This window comes from Rissa tridactyla, chromosome Z (assembly GCF_028500815.1).
Source record: "Rissa tridactyla isolate bRisTri1 chromosome Z, bRisTri1.patW.cur.20221130, whole genome shotgun sequence".
NCBI lineage: Eukaryota > Metazoa > Chordata > Aves > Charadriiformes > Laridae > Rissa > Rissa tridactyla.
Window position 1 is genome coordinate 60,547,570 of NC_071497.1, and position 20,511 is coordinate 60,568,080.

Below are 20,511 nucleotides of genomic sequence, written 5' to 3' on the forward strand. Positions count from 1 at the left end.
CTTCTTTACTTATTAAAAGGTCTGAATTTTAATGGATTGTCACAAAACTGTCCTTACACACAGTAAGTAAAATTCCTTCTGCTGATGTAAGTAGGCATCTGTGTATAGCACTGTTCTCTTTTATTGTTAAATATTACTACAAGTCATCAGATACAGCTGAGGTTTATTGCGTCTTCCAGTATAGAATAGGATAGGAGAAAGCGAGTGTCTTCTGCCTATGTGCTAGATCTAAGCAGGGTACCAGATCTGTGATGGCATAATAGACCACATGTGTGTAAACTAAAGGAAAACCAGGCTCTGCTACTCTGTATTTTACTGTTGTGTGCAGCTAGTAGGTGTGGTCCTACAGAGTTGAAACTTCCAGGGGAAGATCTGTATTTTTATTATGGAAAGCATGTCGAAGTTCTTTTTTTAAAATTATTTTAGACTTTGGGAATAGGGGGAGACATTCAGAATTAATTTTTTAAATGTGTACTATTGGTCATGGTATAAATTTTATTGAAGAGAGCACAGATGTCAAAATGTTAGGTACTTATATACAGGTCTGAGAATTACTGTATTCACAAGAAATGCATCTAGGTTAAGAATGCTTACTGAAACCATAGCAGACCTTTGAGTGTGAGGAATCTCATTGAAATAACAGTAAGAGTCCACTGCACTTACAGTTAATAGTAGTAATAAATCTTCAGTAGCGATAGAAGGATTTAGAAATAGAACTGCAGTCATTGAAATGTGTGCTAAATATTCCGGAGCAAGGTGAAACCTGGTCTGTAGGATTAATATCTTATTTCTTAAGAAGGAGATGCCAGAAATACAAATGCTATCATGCATGCTGTTCACCTTTGGTACACTTCAGTTCCCTTGCAATGACACTATTAAGGTACTCCTGCTGCAGTGCTTTTTCTGCTTGCCTTCCAGACACAATTATTTGAGGGAAAAAAATTAAGAGACAGATCCTTATCTGTTCTAATTGGCTACATTATGTGGAGATGGTGGTTATGTTTATTTTCCTTTTCTGAGGGGAAAAATGGGACAGTGGAGAGAGTATGCAATGCAATTTTTGTTTGTTATTAACAGGACTAAACCCGTGTCACACAGAATATCATGGGCTTGTCAGAAAACAGGAACTGGGAGCACAGATTTGAACCACTAATGAAAGGCATTGTAGTAAGTCCTCTGTGCTGTTGCATGCTCCCATTATAAGCCAGTATTTAAGGTGGGTCACAGCTGCCCTCCTTTTCTGAGGACGATGTTCCCAAACCACCTTATTGAAGCCAGTGCTAACAGGGAGAACAGTACCACCACGTCAAATGTTTTTCCTCTTTCACAGTGTTCCTGCATACAGCCTTACTGAGGAATACAAGCTACCAGACACCGTTAACTTACACATTCACTCTTGGCTTTTAAGAGTTTAACCATTTAGCCTGGGGTAAAATGTAGTATTTCCCTGACTGAATACCCAGTTTCAGTCATGCAGCGTTAACCTGAGTAACACACTCAAAACAAGAAAGCATGAAACGACTGCATTGCGGTTCATAGCCGAGAGCCTTGGTGTTTGTACATGTCTTCAGCGCAGCCAAACGCTGTTTTAACCAACTCACCTTTTAAGAGCTCTATAAGTAATGTGATACTTACTTATCACTAGTTAGGTCCAGTTAAATGGACGTAACTACACTTGTGTACTTGGAATAATGTCAGAGATCAATCAGTGTCCATTCAGCTAGTAAAGTAGTGTCCTGGTTTCAGCTAGGAAAGAGTTAATTTTCTTTCTAGTGGTTGCTGTGAAAGGAATGTCAATAGTACCTATTGTTTTTAGTTGTTCCTAAGTGATGTTTACACTATTCAACTACTTTTTTCAGCTTGCCATAGAAGCATAGACAGAATGATGGAATGGCTAATGAAATATTCTGTATGATAGATGCCACGCTTAGTATATAAAAGGGGGTTAGCCAGGGGGTGGGAATCCATGATCACTGGTTGGGACAGGCCAATTTACTAGGTGGTGAGAGTGACCTGTGTCATTGTTATTATTGTTGCTATTTTTCCTTTTCTGTTACTGTTTCTATTAAACTTTCTTTATCTCAACTCACAAGGATTTTTTATCCCTTCCCCTCCTTTTTTTCCCTCTTCTTTTCACCCTTCTTGGGGGAGAAAAGGCAGGGAGGGTGAGCAAGCGACTGTGTGGTTCTAGTTGCCGGCTCTGGTTAAACCACAAGTAGTAGGTCACTTTTTGAGCAAGACATTTGTTGCCAGAATATAACATTTCTTCAAGCTATGCCTGCTTCAGCAATGAGTATAGTGGATATTGGAAAACTTGCTTTTATTTAAATGATGAAAAAATACAGCCTGCAATTGGGATAACGTGTGTACTTGCAAAGATTGTATGAGTAGCCGGTAAGATACTTGTACATTTAAACACTTATAAACACCCATTACCACCATGTACAAATATGCCTGTACCGTTTATTTGCACACACACAAAAAGCTAAATAATTATGCTTTCCCAGTTATCTCCAAATCTCTGCCTTGGAGATTTATTGTGTCTAAAACAGTTAAAAATCACTGGGTTGCTTTTTTTATGTGCTGCAGGTTATTTTCTGGCTCTGCCTAGCCCATCACAGATCAGTGATTTTACCATTTATATCACACAAATTTATAACCTTACAAAAGTGGCCTAAAGAAGGAAATGCCTCCCAAAGGAAAAGCCTGAGGGCCATTGTGCTTTCACACATTTAATCTGTCTGTCGCCTCCACTTTTTCTTCCCTCTCAACTGCTATGGGATCTCTGGATAATGACACATCACTTCTTAAATCAATGTGTCAAATTGAGTTTTTTAACCAAACTGAACATTTTAAATATGATGGTGCGCTCTCTTCAAAGTCCCTGTTTGGTTAATTCTGCAACATACTTGAGTTATGATCTGCAAGCTTTCATTTATAGAAATGTTGATCTTCATTATTTGTGTATTTGTAGATCTGAATTTTGCATTTTGCATCAAATGTTGAGCTATGAAATGAAAGAGAGGACGTATGAGCTCCTCAGCAAGAAGAAGAAATATTTTCACAGAGGAAGTGTTAATGACTTTCATTAAGACACGGAACAAACGTAATTTAATGGCTCTTTGTTACAGCTGAGTAAATTTTTTCTTCCTGAGCTTTTTATCCATGGATTTAATCAATCAAGGATTTTAGAACCTTTCAAACTTTGACTTTTCTTTTTATCTTATACTATCAGTATTTCAAAGAGCTGGAAGCAAATTGTATATTGTGATAGACACGGTTAGAAGTAGCTACTTATGGCCAATCCATAATCCAGACCTTTGGATTGTTTAAGGGAATGTTCAGTGCTGAAAAGTGTGGAACACAATTAATTCTTTAATCTACTCTCACTGCCTTTTACTGCAGGTGTAATTCTTTCCTTGCGATGGGTACATCTATTCTCACTGTACACACCTACTTCCCTTTTTTGAAATACCAGTTTGGTATTGTTTAAAATGTATGGAATACCAGTACTTTCATAGCTGATGCAGAATCAAACTCACTATACTATACAAATGTAAATACTTAAATGAAGGAATAATACTGAGTTACTGCTCAAGTAGATACATGAATATAACATATGTTAATTTTTTAAAACCAGTCAAGGAAAAATTTGTTTAACAACAGCTGTAGTGATAGTAAACAGTTTTTCCAGGACACTATTGTTTACTGACATTTATAAAAAAGTTTATTTTTTCATTTTACCCATTTTTTCAACACTTTGTCAGCCCTATACAGAATGGGAAGGCTTGACAGGAGGGAATGATATAAATGTAAGGTTTTGCAGTTTCACATACTACAACAATCTAAAAGGCTACGGGAGTTCAGGAGGAATTACTCACAGATTTATTGTGTGACTGGAACTGTGGGTGACTTCAGGAAGTTCTGTACTTTTTTATTTTTGTTTTCATTGTAGAATCTCAGATTTTACACCCAGGCCAACTCTGCTTACTACTCAGACTTCCAGATTGGCACTTCCCTGCCACCAACTGTAAAATGTTGTTCCCTGGCTCTCTTAAACCAATGATCCTTTTACCCAACATCTAGCAGTCTTAGTTTCAGCTAGTGGAAACAAAAGCAAGAGTTTTTGATGACACATTACATATGTCAAGTTATTCTAGCTTTTCTTAACAAGTAAGCTTTTCTCAGGGCAAATATGTGATAAACAAAATATCTTCAAAGCCTCACAGAAACTTGTTTATCACGCAGACAGATGTTTTTATCTGACTTTTGGAGGGGACTGCAGAAATTTGAGAGAGTAATGTAAAGTAGGAAAATTAACAAAATGGTGTAAACTGACACTGGCTTTACATCCATAGTATCAAAAAAGATCTGCGTTCTCAAGGATAGGCAAAGATAGCCCATTTGCAAATTTCTTCATGTCGTGTTAGCCGGACTGAAATTATTTGCTGTATACTGGTTAGCAGTGGAGGGCCTCATGTGAAGTTGAGGGAGTATGCAATGTGTGAATATTGTGCTGTGTATTGCTTTCGTCTGGCTTTTTGTCTGCTTTTGTCAGACCTGCTCATTTTCACAGACCGCAAGTATTTTCCTAATCCACTAGAATTCAGGGCGATTTTCAAGGTTGGTTCTGAAGTTGCCACTAGCAAGTCTTGTTAAACGGAGATCATGAACTGATAGATACAGTCATCTAAACAATTTTCCATTTAGACATTATAACAGTGCCTCCTGGCACTATTGTAAGTACGTAATTAAAAAGCCTGTTTAGCATCACCAGCACCTGCAGGTGTATTGGCACCATACAGAGGATTGTTCTGATCTGTTATTCTTCATTCTGACATTGGATTAGCTAATCTATTTCATTGACTCTAAATGGGAAAGAAGCAAGAAGATGTGGGACCATTAGCAATGGAAGTTCCATTTTTCACTCGCAAGGTGTTGTGTGCTAGGTGAGGTAGACCAGGTCTCCTGTTAGGCATTTTGGGAGATGTGTGAGTTTCAGACCTTTATTAATTTTGATAGCCTGTTCCTGATGAGGTTAGGCCTAATTCGGTGTCTTTTGCTGAAATCAGAGGAAGATCTTTGTTTCAGGTTTTAATTATTTTTTTTAATTTAATATAATTTCTCTTACCTTTTCACTTCATCGCAACAAAGGTGGTAACAGCTACTGTATAGATGTAGCAAAATAAAAAAAAAAGTAATTTCCTTCCATTTACTAGGAAAGAAGTATACACAGTACTGGAATATAGTTACAGTAAGGAAGGTTAATGACTGATTAAACATTGAAAAAATAATTAACAGTTAGCTTTAATATTGTACAGATACCTTCACTAGGAACATAGTTTTATTAATTAGTTCTTAGCATTATGTGGTTTAACTTGCTGACTTGGATGTGTCTTTTATTAATGTAGGTGTATGTACTTTGGGCTTTTTTTTTTAATTCATCACTAATTAAAAGTTAGTGATATTCATGGACTCCGCTCTGTTTTGAGTCAGAAGTAGGACTAGGCAAATAACAAATTAATATTCAGGCAATAAAACATGTAGCCAAAATGAACAGTTTTGATATGAAATGAGATGATTAATGTAGATCACTGCGTGGGCAATTTAGAGCTTTAGTGAAATATATTTTTTTGCTTTGAAATTTAATTAATCCTAGCACATTGCACAGTGCTATGCACTGTTCAATCATATGCAGCATTTATAATCATTCTGATTCTCAAGATTGCCATGGAAGTGCATTTCAAATTGCAAAGTCACAGCAATTTCTAGCATGACAGGGTCAATTCAGAGATGGGCAAAGAGTGCATTGAATTTAGCATCTAATCCTGAGAGCAGAAAAATCCAGAGGAACCTCCGCAGTTGCAGTGGAAGAAAACAGGAATTAGGGGTATTAGGACAGCTTAACTAGGTGTGGTTTATCTGCGGCTTGTCTGTTAGGATTTTCTCGCTAATGCCAGAGGGAACTGTTGGATCAAAGCAGAAGATATTGTGAAAATAGGATGTTCGGTGATAGCACCTAGGGAATCTGTCAACAGCTTCATGTCATCACCTGGGTTTACCTGAGTTTTTCATAAATTCTGTGCTCTATATATTGTATATTGGCCACTACCACCTTGTAAAAATATTGTTTATATAGGAAGAAAAATACCACATATTGACTAGCTCTTACAGCCCCGTGTCGCTAAATTTGAATACTGATTGATTATTTCTGTTGTATCAAGGAGGCAGTGCTTTGTTCTTTTTTCTCTGTAATGCATTGTTGACTTAGCTAGCCAAGCAACAGCAGCGTGAAATAGCAGTGGGCTGCTGTTTGCTGCCGTAATCACTACCAGTATTCAGTTTGTAAATGATTCTAATGAAGAAAATGGAATAACTCTGATAAATTTTTTTATTCCAAGATGTCTTTTGTAAAATAAAGAAAAATGATGCTAGCATCTGGTAGTAGATGTCACTTTTTTCAAAGGCTTAGTTATTGACATGTGTGGAATAAATACTAAAATTGGCTAAAAAATACAAAAGTACAGCATTGTTCACACATTAAGGAAAAGTATAAAATCAAGAGGCTTCTGAGGTAGAAAATAGCCGCAGCTGGCATGAAGGACACAACATCTGTGGTTCCCTGATAAGCTACATGAGGTACGGGACGGGATGCAATTATTCCGTGGCTTTACCTTATGATGTATAGCGGATACAGGAATGGGATGATACCATGAAACAGATAAGCTGCCAATTAGCTGCCCGCTAGATGCTCAGAGCCAACATTTTGTCAAATTTTGATGAAATGCTGTCCTTTGTGCGAACTTTGCTCATTATAATGTCATTATAATACCAAAACACACCTCCATCCCGAAGGCTACCCGCCTCCAAGGTGCGACCACTCCTTCTTGAGTCTGCGCCCTGAATTTCTCGTAAACTATACCTTTAATTGTGAAGCGAGAGAAATTTACACCAATCATGATAAAAGTATGTATGACTAAAGTCACTCAAACTCCACCTTGAAGATAACAAATAGTATAAAAATAGCCCAAGAGAGGGGGGATACCCAGGGAAGACACCATCATAAAGAATTACATCACTGACTTCTGGGATCAGTCGACGGGCTAAGCCTCTCTTCCCCCCCATAGGGACGCCTTTGGGTAAGACTTAGATTATACCGAGTGCTTCCTCGGGAAACTTAGAAATTTCTCTAGAGACTCTCTTTTTCTACATTTAAAGCCAGGCTGTATCGTTTATAACTTTGTCGCGCGTTTTGTATATGTAACAATACTTTCATTTGCACGTGCTTTGCAGACAGTGTATTTATCACCGGCAATCCTAAGAACCTATATATCTGTTGTTTAAATAAACTGCACTTTTTTAAGTAGCTAGTCGTTTCGCTTTCTCACTGAACGCGACCAAAAACTCAAGAGTGGCCGTGCTAGTTCAGGAGCACGACTAGACTGAAGGTGCAGTCCACTATTAGTGTATCCAAATCGTAATAGTTTAATATATATTAAACGCGATTGGACTGATAGTGCTGAATTGGGCATCACTCAGAATTTAAACCTAGCCGCACCTAGCCTCCCACCTCGGTGAGGAGTGTTAGAACGCAAGGGGGTTTATCTTCTGCTAAAACCGCTTTGCCCCTTTTCACGCAACAACATGATAATATTCTTAAAGCAGAAATGATGATGAAAATGTACTGCAAAGGTACTGGTTTACCATATTGTCTATTTTGCTGCCTTATCAGAAAATACAGCTGTGAAGAAAATTCCCCATCCTAGCACGTAATCTACTACCTGTCACAATCCCTGCAGTTGCTGACCTTCTTCTATGCATTTATTAATTTATCTAATTTGGATCTGAGGAAAAGCAGGAGCAGTTATTCCTTTTGTTATTACAGTGTTTCAATTAAACTAATATCTGAGTACACAACAAAGTCATCTGTTAAGACAGAGTATTATTTCATTAGTAAAAACGCATGTATCAGCACACCTGCTTGTGTAAATTTTAGATATAAGGTGAACGTCCCTAGAATTGTGAGGCGAGTCAATAGCATACAGACTCTTAAAGCAAGAAAATATTATGGTTTTCAAAATTAACAAATAATATAGAGATCCAGAGCTAAATCACCTTGTGCTGAACTTAGTACATAAACCATAATTAGTCTTATTAGCCCAATGGGAGGAAACATGGAGGCAAAATGCCAACTTTTTTCCTGTTGGAATTAAATTAAGCCTTACACTATAAACACTTCAGGTTGTAAATCCCACACCTAACATACAAGAAAAAAATCAAAAGTAGACATATTAAGCACGTAAATTTAATACAATCATGTCAGAGGAAACAAAAAAATTAACTCATACCTGAATGAAATTTGTGCAAATAATTGTTGTGGGACCCTTTGACTTTCATGTGGATGGTATTTCTGTTATAACACTGGAAAAGCTTTGATCGAACCTTTCCAGATAGCTATTAGTTTTCATCTCTGGAATTTCCCTCAGGTTGGACACACACTGGAGTAGATTAATGATTTGGAAATATATGCAAATTCTTCTGGAAAAAACTGTGGGTCAGGGGTTTTTTTTTTTATTTGTGGAGAGGACAGAACTGTTCCCACTTCTCCTTTCCTCCCAAGAAAAAAAAACTTGTCTTCCTGGCTCGTCTTTGACCTTTGTAAGAGCACAGCTGGGTGGTGCGTGTGGGGAGCCATGTTCTGAGACCATTTGCACTTCAGTCTCAAGGTTAAATCAAGGCAAATATATTGTAGGTTTTTGTTGATCTAAAATTTGGTTGACCTAAAATTTTGTATTGTCAAATTTTGCCTTGCATTAGGTGCTTTCTGCTTTCTGAGTATGCTGTAAGTCCCATTTACTTAGTTTCACTGTCTTCCAACTACCTTGGAGGTTCCATAGTAGGCTTCTACATCTACTTCCCTTTTTGAGTTCAGTTCTCTGGAAAATTTGGACTTGATCCTTTTGAAAGGGAAAAAAATATGGAAAAAATGTGGTATTTGGGTTTGTTTATCGTTATTTTGTTTGCTTGTTTGTTTGTTTTTTTAATTTCCATTTAATATTTTGTACTTTTTTCTAGGCTCTGTCTTCATTTTGTATTTATGAGGCTTCTCTTTCAAAGTACAGTGCTTAGTTACCTCACAACAGTTTTCCTTAGATAAATCAATCATCATATTATGCCTGTCATACTGTTGCAAAACTGTGTGGAGTTACTTGTGTTGCTGATGATATTTTTTCCCCTATTACCTTAAACAGGTTTGCACATAGAACTGTTGAGTTACTTGCTCTTTCATTTTCCTATCTATCTAATACGCTGGTCAAGTGAGTATGATCTTGCTTTTGCTCAGCTCTGCTTTCAGTTTGGTTTTCCTGACTTTCATGGTTGAGTTCCTCTACTGCAGTTCACCGGGATTGTCTGAGAACAGGATTATTTTGTCTGAGAACCAGATACAGTTCAGTTGATTTCTATTTATGTTAAATTTCTGGATTGGTATTAGATTGAACGTCATCAGATGGTTTCTAGGTATGTTTGAAAGTGGTAAAGGGAGGTGCATGTCTTCTTTCTTCTGTTGATGGAGCAGAGGGACTATTTATTGCATTGGTTTAATTTGATTGATTTGAGCTATGAATTTTATGCTATGTATTTGTGGTAGCCTTTACATCAGAGCATTTCCCTGAGTTGTTTTCTGATGTAAATACTAGAGAAACAGACATTTAGAAATTAATAAACATTTTTTAAAACTTATTTTGTATTGAAACAATATTTTTTAGTTTTCTTCCCTTCATGAAAACATTGATATTTCTGTATTGCTCATCATGTTTCAGAAGAGGAGACAAGATTGTCTGGTTTTTTCACTGATCCCACTAGGATTCAGTATCTTCTTTCATCTCAATTAGTGTGAATTTATACCTTTCTTTAGTTATTATAGAGATAAAGTTGCCTTTTTTTACTGACCGTGAAGGATGTCTTGTGCACTAAGCAGCTAAAAAAATATGCAAAAGCTTAGTGGTCTGTCACGCAAAGACTTGTCACTTTGGAATTACTACTATTAGAAAGCTAACCGTACAGGTTACTTAGCTGCAAGTCACACTCGAAGGTCTAAGAATCCCTGCAGTGTGATAGACACTGTACGAACTTTTATATTGAGACTGAAGAGCTTCAGCATTCATTTTAAAATAGCTTTATACTTTTCATGCATTTAAAGAGATAAACCCTATCGCTGTGATTGCTAAAAATAATTCTAACAATGTAATAGTAAGTAAAACTTGGCTGTTTGTAAATATATACTAAGCAGAAGAGCAAAAAGCTTCAAAACAAATGTGAAATTAAGCATCTGCACTAGAGAGTATCAAATTGCAGACTGAAGCCTGTCTGCAGCTGTCCTGAAAGGGAAAGCAGGAGGAGTAGATTAGTCTGAAGAGTAGCATTAGAAAAAGAGCCTGATACGCTGTGGCATTTGGGGATTTGCATTTATTGCATATTATTAGGTAAGAGCAATCATTTAACATCTGAAGTTAAGACAGAAAATGACTGTTGGGGGAAACAGCTAGCATTTAGATAAAGGAAATCCATGGCTTGAGAAGTCTTGAACTTGCAAAGACTCATGCAAAATTTTAATTTTAGTTAATATGATGGCTGGCTAACACATTTGGTGGAATACAGTACCCATCAATTTTTTTCAGATGGCTGAACAATTGATGTTTTACTCCTTTAACCACTTAGATCTACACCTTAAAAATTTACCATTCCATAAATATAGAGCTTGTTGTTCCACCACTCCAAGCACTGGTTAGAGAAAAGAAGAAATAGTTGTTAGGGAGGAATACTAGTTTGTGGCAGTTCTTTATGTTGGAGTGTTAGCACCTCTGAGGAGGTGAATGGCATAATATAACAAGTAAGAAGTGAAGAACCAATATTCTGACTACATAGACGGTTTTAGACATCCAAAGACAGTGGCTTTAGAAAATGGAGTTGTTGTGTCAATTCTTGAGTTATTACAGTTTTCTTATATTTGTTGTCTTAATGTAAAAGTGTTTGCTTTACTTCCTGTTCTGAACAGTTAATTAGATGTTATGTTGACTGAAGTTAGTGGCTGCATGGGTTGCGATTCTTCTCAAAGTATTTTCTCATCAAAGAAACTAATAACAGATTATAATTAAGTATAGTTCTGAAAGATTATCGTCTTTAAACTCTGAATATGCTGTTCATCAGGGTTAAACAAAGAGAAATCTGCATATTTTTACCCATTATGTTACTTATAGGCATTGGAGTTATTAATTATGAATTGTAGTATTCTAAACAATAGCATATTGCGAGATCCCAGTACAAGTATATAAAGCACTGATAAAGTACAGTATAATTCTTATGAAAGGAGTTTTTTTCCTCTTGGACGTGTTTTAGGACTACATTTATCTCATTTTCCAAAATATAAATAATATTTTAATCTTATTTTTAGAGTCTTTTTTTAATATGAGAGGGCTTTTCCCAGTTGCATGAAATGCATTCCTCACTCAGACAAATGACCTAAACAAAACAATGGGAAAAAAGCAACTTCAGGCTAGTTTTATATCTACTTTATAATAGCGTGTTAAAGCAAAAGACCATCGGTGAGTCCCGTAACCTGGGTCTCTCTGATGCAAGGAAGTCTAACTTTATTTTCATTGCGTTATTTTCTCCCAGTGAAGTGTATACTTACGAACTGATTTCTCAGAAGGGTTTGGCTGTCATTTAAATACCAGACTACAAATGGCAACAGACAGTGCAAGCAATGAAGTTATGGCAGCACAAGGAGTAAAATACTGTTTAACTGAACCTCAGTGACTGATCATGCATGTATTCTTATCCCACTGCTTAAATTGCCCATAACTGACATTTGGATCCTTGGTGATAACTGTGGTCCTTGCCCATAACTAGCATTTGAGTCCTTGGTCTTCTGCTATGAAAGGTTAAGCTGCTGCTAGCAACCTGAAAGATGCTGTGTGCACACCCGTTCAAAAAATATCTGTGTACCTGATAGTCAAAGTGCGTACATGGTGTAGACCAATTCCAGACTCAGGTTCCATTATACGAACAGGATTCAAGCGTGTATTTTGTACATTTGTACAATGGGGAAAATCATTGAAGTATGTAGAATTTCTACTGTGGAAAGAAAATACAAGTTGTTAAAACTTGGTAAAAGAGCAATATGAGATAATAGTAATTTTAGCATGGTGTGAGTTTCTTTTCAGCTGCCACTTGCCTTTTCTCAGTGCCTTTCCACCAAATAAGAGAGTTTGAGATTACATGTTACTTTGTGGGGAAAATCAAAGACTCGCGTTACAGGCTTTGTGTTTTAAAATAAACTTTGATTTTTGGAAATATGTTTCTAGGATCATGCTGGATGTCAAATCAGTGTGTGCCTTGTGCTCAGTAAGCTAACTTCTTTAGAGGCACAAGTGTGCTGTACCAGAAAGAAAAAGGAAAGCAGTCAGTTTTGTGATGAGTAGTAGCTGCTCAAAAAGGGATTACCACCCTCAGGATGACATGCTAGATTAAAATCTATGTACATATGTGTACACCAATACAATTATTGTTTTGATGACCAGTGTTTAGAGGTAATGGGAAAAGGGAGCAATGTCTGACCAACAACAGAATATTTAATTTTTACATATATAAATTTATGCAAAATGTAATACGTGATTTATGAAAGGTGTACAAAAAAATTATGGTATTTTCCTCATGAGATTTATATTCTGACCAGTGGCATGACATAATAAACAAGAGCCACAAAGGTTGGAAAGAAAGGGATGATGAAGGGTAAAATGATAATCTGATGTCATTCATTACTTGCATTCGTTCAGCTATTTTAATTATTTATAGTTAGGGTTCTCCTTTGCCATTTGTCACTTGTATGGCTTATTATGAATATTACTGCAGAGGGGGAAAGCTCTTTAGGAATGATTTGAAAGTTGAGATGAAGGGGACTTCCTTTATGGGCTGCAGGCAGGGTTATGTTCTGTATAAAGAGAGACAGAAAATATGAAAAAGAAAGACAGGAAAATATACTGAAATGGGTATCATTGGTAGCTGCAGGCGGTTCAGGATGGGAGGGATACAGATCTTCTAGTGGGGGATTGTGGAGGGTCTGCAAAGCAATTAGGAAAAAATTCAAAGCGAATATAGTGGGAAAGAATAAGCTAACGGTGCAGCTCAGAAAGCAGTTTATTAATAGGAGGAGAATATTATTTTTAGCAGCATCTTCCGAATGCTCTTCAGGAGAATTACACGGGTATAAGAGAGGCCAAACCACGGTACAATGACCAAAGGACTTGTTATCAAAAAGAAAGGTTATGTTTTTAAACTCTGAAGACTTGGAAACTTTTTTCTTTCATTATTGATAGTATTTTGAAATTTCTGTGCATCAGAAGGAAAGTAGTTACTTACTTGGTAAAATTAAGATTATTTGCAAAAATATTTCAAAGTTATTTTCAAAGAAATACAAAACTATTTGATTTGCCTTCTCTGAGTATTTCTAATATTAGAGTGTTGACTGGGAAAGCCCAACAATGTATATGTATGAAAGAATGTAAGGAATTTCATTTTAAAAGTAAAAATTGCCATTTTATTTGCCTTTTTGAAATCGGTCTGCTGGCAATGCAACTATTGAACTATTTTTGCTAAGTTCTTCCAACTAATATTGACAAGCAAGCACCAGCTCTGCTGGATGAAGTTTCCAAGCTGCGTGTGAGTACTAGCCTACCTGCAGCGTGGTACAGTAACCTTGCCCACAGGAAACATCTTAAAGCAGTTGAGTAAATATGCTAAGTAAGTCACTCGCCAAGCTTTTTCTCTTTAGGACCAGAAAATGTATGAGTGGTGTGTGCATTCTCAGGAAAATCTCAATTATTGGAATAAAAATTTCTGATCAGAATGAAGGAGCTAGCTGAAAAAGGCCTGTTGTTAAACACCTCTAAATCAAAAAGAATATTGTGGTGTCTATGTCCTTTCTGAGCTAAGAGGAAAGAGAACAAAGATAATTTAGTAATTTTGCAAATTATGCATTTACCTACCTTCTCATCAATATCCTTTGATGAAAGACTAAGGCCCCAGTAATAACTAGAAAATGCCCATTGACGAAAGTTGTTTTGAGAAGACATTTAACTGTTTTTCTTAAGGAGCCTTTTGGTCTTGCTTAGGTAAAGAGATAGTTAATGCTTCTGTCATGAGCAGCAATGGATCTGTCATCCTGTTCTGAGAGACTCATGGAGAAGACAGTCAGTCTAGAAATATCCTGTTATTATATTATGTTCCCTAAAAAGGCAGATGCAGAAAAGACTGATTTGCTAGTGTTGGTCACAATCAATGGCAAAGGGCATTGATAAAAACAGCATACTCATCTAAGGAAAATATAACTCTATCTTGCTAATATACATTTAGCACAATGTGTGTTCTATCAAATGTTTTAAAATTGTGTCTCCTAAGCAAGCAGCAGTGGAAACTACTTGTACAAAACGTGAGAGTAAAGAGGGACAGGTGCATGAGACCCTGCAGATGTCAGGACTTCAGATGTTAGCATCTGGAATTCTAAGCATGGAAATACTGATGAGTGACCTCTACGTTAATACGCAGTTAACTAAGCTCAGGTGTTCAAGTGTTTTCAGCTTTCTTTCCCTTCCAGCTACCTTCTGCAGGGCAGAGGTAATTCTCTTGGAGGAGAGAATTTTACACAACAGGAGAGTTTTTGGGGAATTTGTCCATTCCTGTGGCTAATCGAAAAGAGATAATATTTTAGCTTCTTCCAGCTACTTTATGTTTAATTCCGGCTCCTACAGTAGACAGATGGTAGCAACTGCTAGGAGGATAAAACCCAATTTGTGAAGTTCAGTAAGAACGTAGGTGGAAAAAGAATTACAACTATCAAATAAAATACAAATCTGGCTGGTTCTGTCCAAAGCTTGGGAACTACTTTTCTTTGGACAGTCTGCTCAATGTGTTGTGCATCTTTGCCAAACATCCCACAGGAGGTTTGTCCCCAGAAAGGAAATAATGTACAATACACTAAGACGTGAATGTTCAAAGTGTTAAATATTTAAACTTATCTTTCTGTGGGAAAGTACTTCATATTGAAAACATCATTAACACTTAAAAAAATCACCCCAAAATAATTTTTCACTATCTCATTTAATGTATGTAGCTAAATTGCAGTGTATCTTTTAAAATTCTTTGGGGAGAAAAAAAAACAACCCTGAAACATTCCAGTGCTTTTCTGTATACAGGGCAGTGCCTTTTTAAATAAAGCAGTACACTGAAATAGGATGGAGGAAAAAAACCACCAGTCAAGCTGGACATCTTTGGTTCTGTAGAGTGTCTGTTTCATAATCATCTTCCTTTACGCTGAGCACATCTTACTTCCAGTGATTAATCCCCTACAGGACTGCTTATATTCTAGAAATGTTCAGACTATTTGTTTCTGTAGGGGAATTTAAAATTTTTGCAGTATTTAACATGAATGTAGTTTATTACTGAAGAAATTGTGGCATTCTTTCTCCCATTCAGTCTTACTTGCCTGTATTTCAATTGTTTTAGCTAGAGGCACCTTGTTTAATAATTCTATTAAGCTTCAGTGTACCTGGTAACAGACAACAAAGACACAGTAGGAAATCCGTTCTCCCTAGAAACATTTGCAAAGCTATGCATACAATTTCTGTTCACTGAGAAAGGAGAAATTAATCTATATACTGTTTGCTTTGTAAATATAGAAGATCAACTAATTTTGATGTGGTCAATTGTGGTCAGTTATGTAGCTCACAAAACAACATTATTTTTTTTTTGTGTATTGCAGGTAGCATAGTGTACCTTGGGATGATGGTGGGGGCATTCTTCTGGGGAGGCTTGGCAGACAAGGTGGGAAGGAGACAGTCACTCCTGATATGCATGTCTGTCAATGGATTCTTTGCCTTCCTTTCATCATTTGTCCAGGGCTATGGCTTCTTCCTCTTCTGTCGCTTGTTTTCTGGATTTGGGTAAGCTCCTCTGGTTTTGTTCCTTTCCACAATTCTGTGTGTTAATAAAACTTTCCTGTTTGCAAAAGTGTATAATTTTATATAGAAATATAGTCTGTGTCAGGGGCGAGAGAAGTACCTTAAACAAGGGGAAAAATAAGGGGTTTAGGGGAAAGACAAAGACTGCAAATCATGAGATTGTGTTCTTTTCTTATTTTGCAACAGACTTGCTTTGTGTACTTGATCAACTTATTTTTTTATGCCTCAACTTCTCTATGTATTGCTTGTTCAGTCAGCAAGATAACACCCGCCTCACAGGTGTACTATAAGATTTCAGTAATATATGTAAAGTTTGTAAAATATTTGTAGAGTAATCTCTTTGTGTGCATAATATTGTTTACAATACCACTGCAGTCAAGACTGTCAAATTTAAAATGAGGCCCTACAGTGTGCCAAATGTTATTGCTCTCTCCAGAAGAATGGTGTTTATGGCCGTGCGTTTGCTTTACTTTTAATTTAAATAACTTCTCAGTTGTTGGAAAAGTTTAAGCTATTGGTAATGGTCAATTCAGTGTATAATTTTAAACTTACATGAGCAGAGATCGAGATACATGAGTAAATTTCTATGAGAAAGCCTCTGCCTTTACTGCACCCTTGAATAATGAAGAGTTTTGTTCTGCAGAGCAGTTAGTTTAGCGCTTCTGGTAATTGCTTGATTCAGATCAAAACTCTCAATTACAATTCTGTTACAGGCCACTATCAATCTTTAGGTTGCTGAACAGGCAGGAGCTGGTGAGAGCACAGTATGCTGTGTGGTGAAGCTATGCAGATGAAGTCCATGCTTGTATGGTTTGTTGGCTGCAGTTTATGTAGCTGTAGTGCCCTAATACTCTTGTGTGTTGTTTGCGGTTTTAGAAACCCCTTGAACCGATCTGAAACAAGGTAGGGTTGGACACCCATACCAAAGAGAAATTACCATAACACAAAGTACCATTAAACTGATCTAGGAAGGGGGATGGAAGGCCAAGGAGAGGGAGGAAGAAGATAGGAGTCCTCTTTCTAGAAGAATCTCCTTAGTCTGCCACCAGATTGTCAGATATGACTTAAAGAGATCAAGAGGAAATGGCAACTGTTCTAATTCTTAAAAAAACTTAGAAAAACAAAACAAAAAAATCCCATCGAGTTTCTTTACGTGGTTTTCATATCAGAGGTCACTGGTTCCAGGTGCTGTGTTTTGTTTCTCCATAGAGAAACATTGGTCATGTTGCATGACACTTTCACTCCTCCATGATCCTGTAAAAGTCCAGAAGCTTGTATTCCTGCTTAGCCTACCCAATTCATGAGGGCTGTAACGGACCCTCGTGCCACAAAGGTTTGTCTTTTGGCAGACAGGTTTGTGACACTGTTGGTGTTCACCCAGATTGCCCCTTTTGGGATATATGGCAAAATATGTATTTGTCATGCCTCATGCCAAACTTGCCTGCAGGGTGCCCTCCTCACATGTAGCAGTAGCTTTTCCAGTAACATACACTGCCTGGAGCTTTACTTGTGATAGATGTATGTCCTGGATTGGAAAGCATGTTCTTTGTGGACCCAGTTTATGATGAATGGTCTTTGAAGGAGCAGGCCCTTCAAAGCTGTATCTTATACATCTGTGTGGGTCCCCACCATGTCCGAAGTCCTCCTACCTCATCTTTGAGAGCTGCAAGAACAGATCATAGATAATTTGCCACCATGTACTACATTTTAAATGACACACAAATACACACAGAGAAAAAAAATCACCCAAGCAAACAACACAACAACAAAAACCCAGGACAGCATGAGCTGCAGAGTCATTCCTCATAGCAATTACTGCAGACAAAGATTAATGGCTGGCTCGCATTTGCTATTTTCTTCAAAGACTGGATTTCTCTCCAGAATAACCTCCTTCAGCTGCTATCACAATTGCAATGTAAAAGCCACAAGATTTCTAGAACTGAATGTGTGCTTCATACCCTCAAGATGAGGGAAAGCTCGTCCTTTTTCTGTTCTCACTGTTTGCCTGTGATGATGCAGTTTTTTCACCAGGCTTTGCATGTTAGGAGCCCTTCTTTTTCATCTTCTCACTCGCTCTCAGAGGTGGTTTACTTTTCACTTAAGAGCCGTATTCAGGATGGTATTTGTGTCACATCTGCCTTTCCTCTGTTTTTTGATCCTGTTTTGGATATGATGTTATGTTGAGAGCAGCTGTAACAGCAACAGACACAACATAACGCCAAGCACCAAGAAAGAAGGGAGCGGCTGGAACGTTCCAGCTGTAGAGGTAGCACAAATAGACTAACTGTTAGAGCATGCATCTTACAGGCCTCTGTTTCCAGATACTTGGCGTCAGGTGCTGTGCAAGAAGGAATACTTTTTGGTATCACTCAGTGAAGAACTCCCAGATGTTTGTGCCAGCTTTGAAGACATATCTTTTTGCAGTTCGACAGGAAATTTGCTTAGAGGGTTTGAGTTAAATCTTGAACATGTATTGCATTCTTTTCTACATCCCACATCTTGCTTTAATGAAAGAGAAGCTGTGTCAGTTGAATGGGAATCGAAATTCAACTTAATTTCTCTTTATAACCTCTCCTCATTTTAGAGGTCCTGTCTTGGGACAGTAGATGTCAGTTCCCCTTTCTTAGCGAAAGACACTGAATATATATCTATGTTGCCAAGGGAGAAGGCTTTGTTCCAGTAATTTTGCGAGAATCACAGAGCCCAAATATGAAATAGGAATAATTTTAAGCAAAGAATTGCGTTATATATTTTAAAGGCAAAATAGTATTGTTACTCATTTTGGAGAAGAGCTTTTTGAAGGGGCAGAGAGTTATCTGGACAACTTCATATAATTAAAAGTCAATAACATTTTAAGAAGTATTCAAAAGATATACAATAATTTATTTGCATAGAGTTTAAACTGGTCTGTTATCTTCTACATAATACAAAAATAGATTAAGAAGCATGAAAAATAAAACTAGTATCTGATAGAAGTTTTTATTTATAAAAAATACTATAAAATAGATTCATCTCAGATTCTCTTGCAGTCGAAATGTGTTTATAGAGGTAAACTGCTCAGGGAAAAAACCCCTTCAAATATTTTTTCTTGCATCTGAAAAACCCAAAATTAGTAAAAATTATGCATGCAAAAAATTGATTTGGAATACAAAACAGTACAAATAATATTAAGATATTGCTGAGTAAAGGGCAGTGAGAGATATGAAAGTCTGAAAAGTGAACTTAAGCTATTGAAAAGAATAAAGAAATGTTGGACAGTCTGCAAAATAATTTCCTTTTATGGAAAATAATATCGTAACTGTTATTCTTCTATTGATTAATTCAAAATCAAAACTCAAAAGGAAATTGAATCCAAAAGCCTGATAAAGGCCTAGGCGCACTTTAGACATGGTTTCCCGCAAAGTAAAAAGACCTAGACAAGTAACTGTGAGCTGCATTCATCATTAGCCACTGGGGGAATGTGCACAGATTTATCATCAAAAAGCACCTTGTTAGATCTGTCTTTAAAATTGTCAAAGGAGAGTTTCTTTAGTACCAGAGTATGACTCATAACATCGCTGATAACTTTAACGGAACTGGAGCTGTTGCCTATTCAGCACCACCACGGTGAAGTATTATTCTCAGCCTAGAGAATTTTATCTAACCTCTGTTACAAAAAAATTGTAGGTGTGTAATCTAAGCTATTAGTTTACTATTTTTTGATACTTTTAGATAATTTTAGATGCAGTTTTTTCTAAGTACAACAATGCAATTCAGAATAAAGTGCTTAGAAGTGCACTATGAGTTTGTATTATCCCAGCAAACTTCATTTTGGTTGCTTTGAAATAACCAAAGATGATATAATTTGAGAAAGTGTATCATGCTTATCCAGACCAAATGTTACTTCTAAAAGTAACCAAAGTTTTCATGCAGTAAAAAGCTAGCTGAAATAAATATTCTGAGATAAACTACAGTTTAGAAATTCTTCAAACAAGCTCATATGTTTGCTCCTGGGTGAAACTGACTCTTTCATGAGCAAAGTAAAAAACACTACATAATTTTACAAACTAGGAATTACAGCCACCCTACAGAGATTTCTTTTAATTTGCCAAAATTGTGAGTTTGGCTAAATTTCTTTTCCAAACACATAGAAATATTCGGAAATACAGCTTAGATGTGGTTAACTTACATAACTAAAAGCTATTAAGAAGCATTTTCTCTGTCCATTGCTCCTTGTGAATAAAAGACTCTCCCAAAATGTACTATCATGTAGTGTTTGTTTTCCAGAAGACTTTAGACTATATTTCATTAAATCTGAGACTGACCTTCAAACAGCTTTCTTAACCCTTCCTCAGAAAATATCTGTAAAGCTACATGCAGTACTCCATCCACATTACTGGGATCTACCAAAGAGTGCTGGTGCCAACGTAGTAGCACTAAACTCATCTTTATATCTTTCCTTAAATTCTTCATGCTCTTGTAAGGAATCAAAAGTCAGCAAAAATCCAAAACTGTG

The 20,511-nt window shown here is 36.8% G+C and overlaps 1 protein-coding gene across 2 annotated transcripts in view; it reads left to right on the forward strand.

Annotated features, from left to right (window-relative positions):
* The window catches only part of SV2C (synaptic vesicle glycoprotein 2C), a 121,174-nt gene that overhangs the window by 40,517 nt on the left and 60,146 nt on the right, over positions 1-20,511 (forward strand). Inside the window, exon 3 of one of the 2 annotated variants that reach the window (XM_054186937.1) lies at positions 15,818-15,998. The exons of the other annotated variant lie outside the window; for it this stretch is intronic. Within the exon in view, the coding sequence (XP_054042912.1) occupies positions 15,818-15,998 (181 nt within the window). The remainder of the gene's footprint in view (positions 1-15,817; positions 15,999-20,511) is intronic. 2 annotated transcript variants of the gene reach the window in all.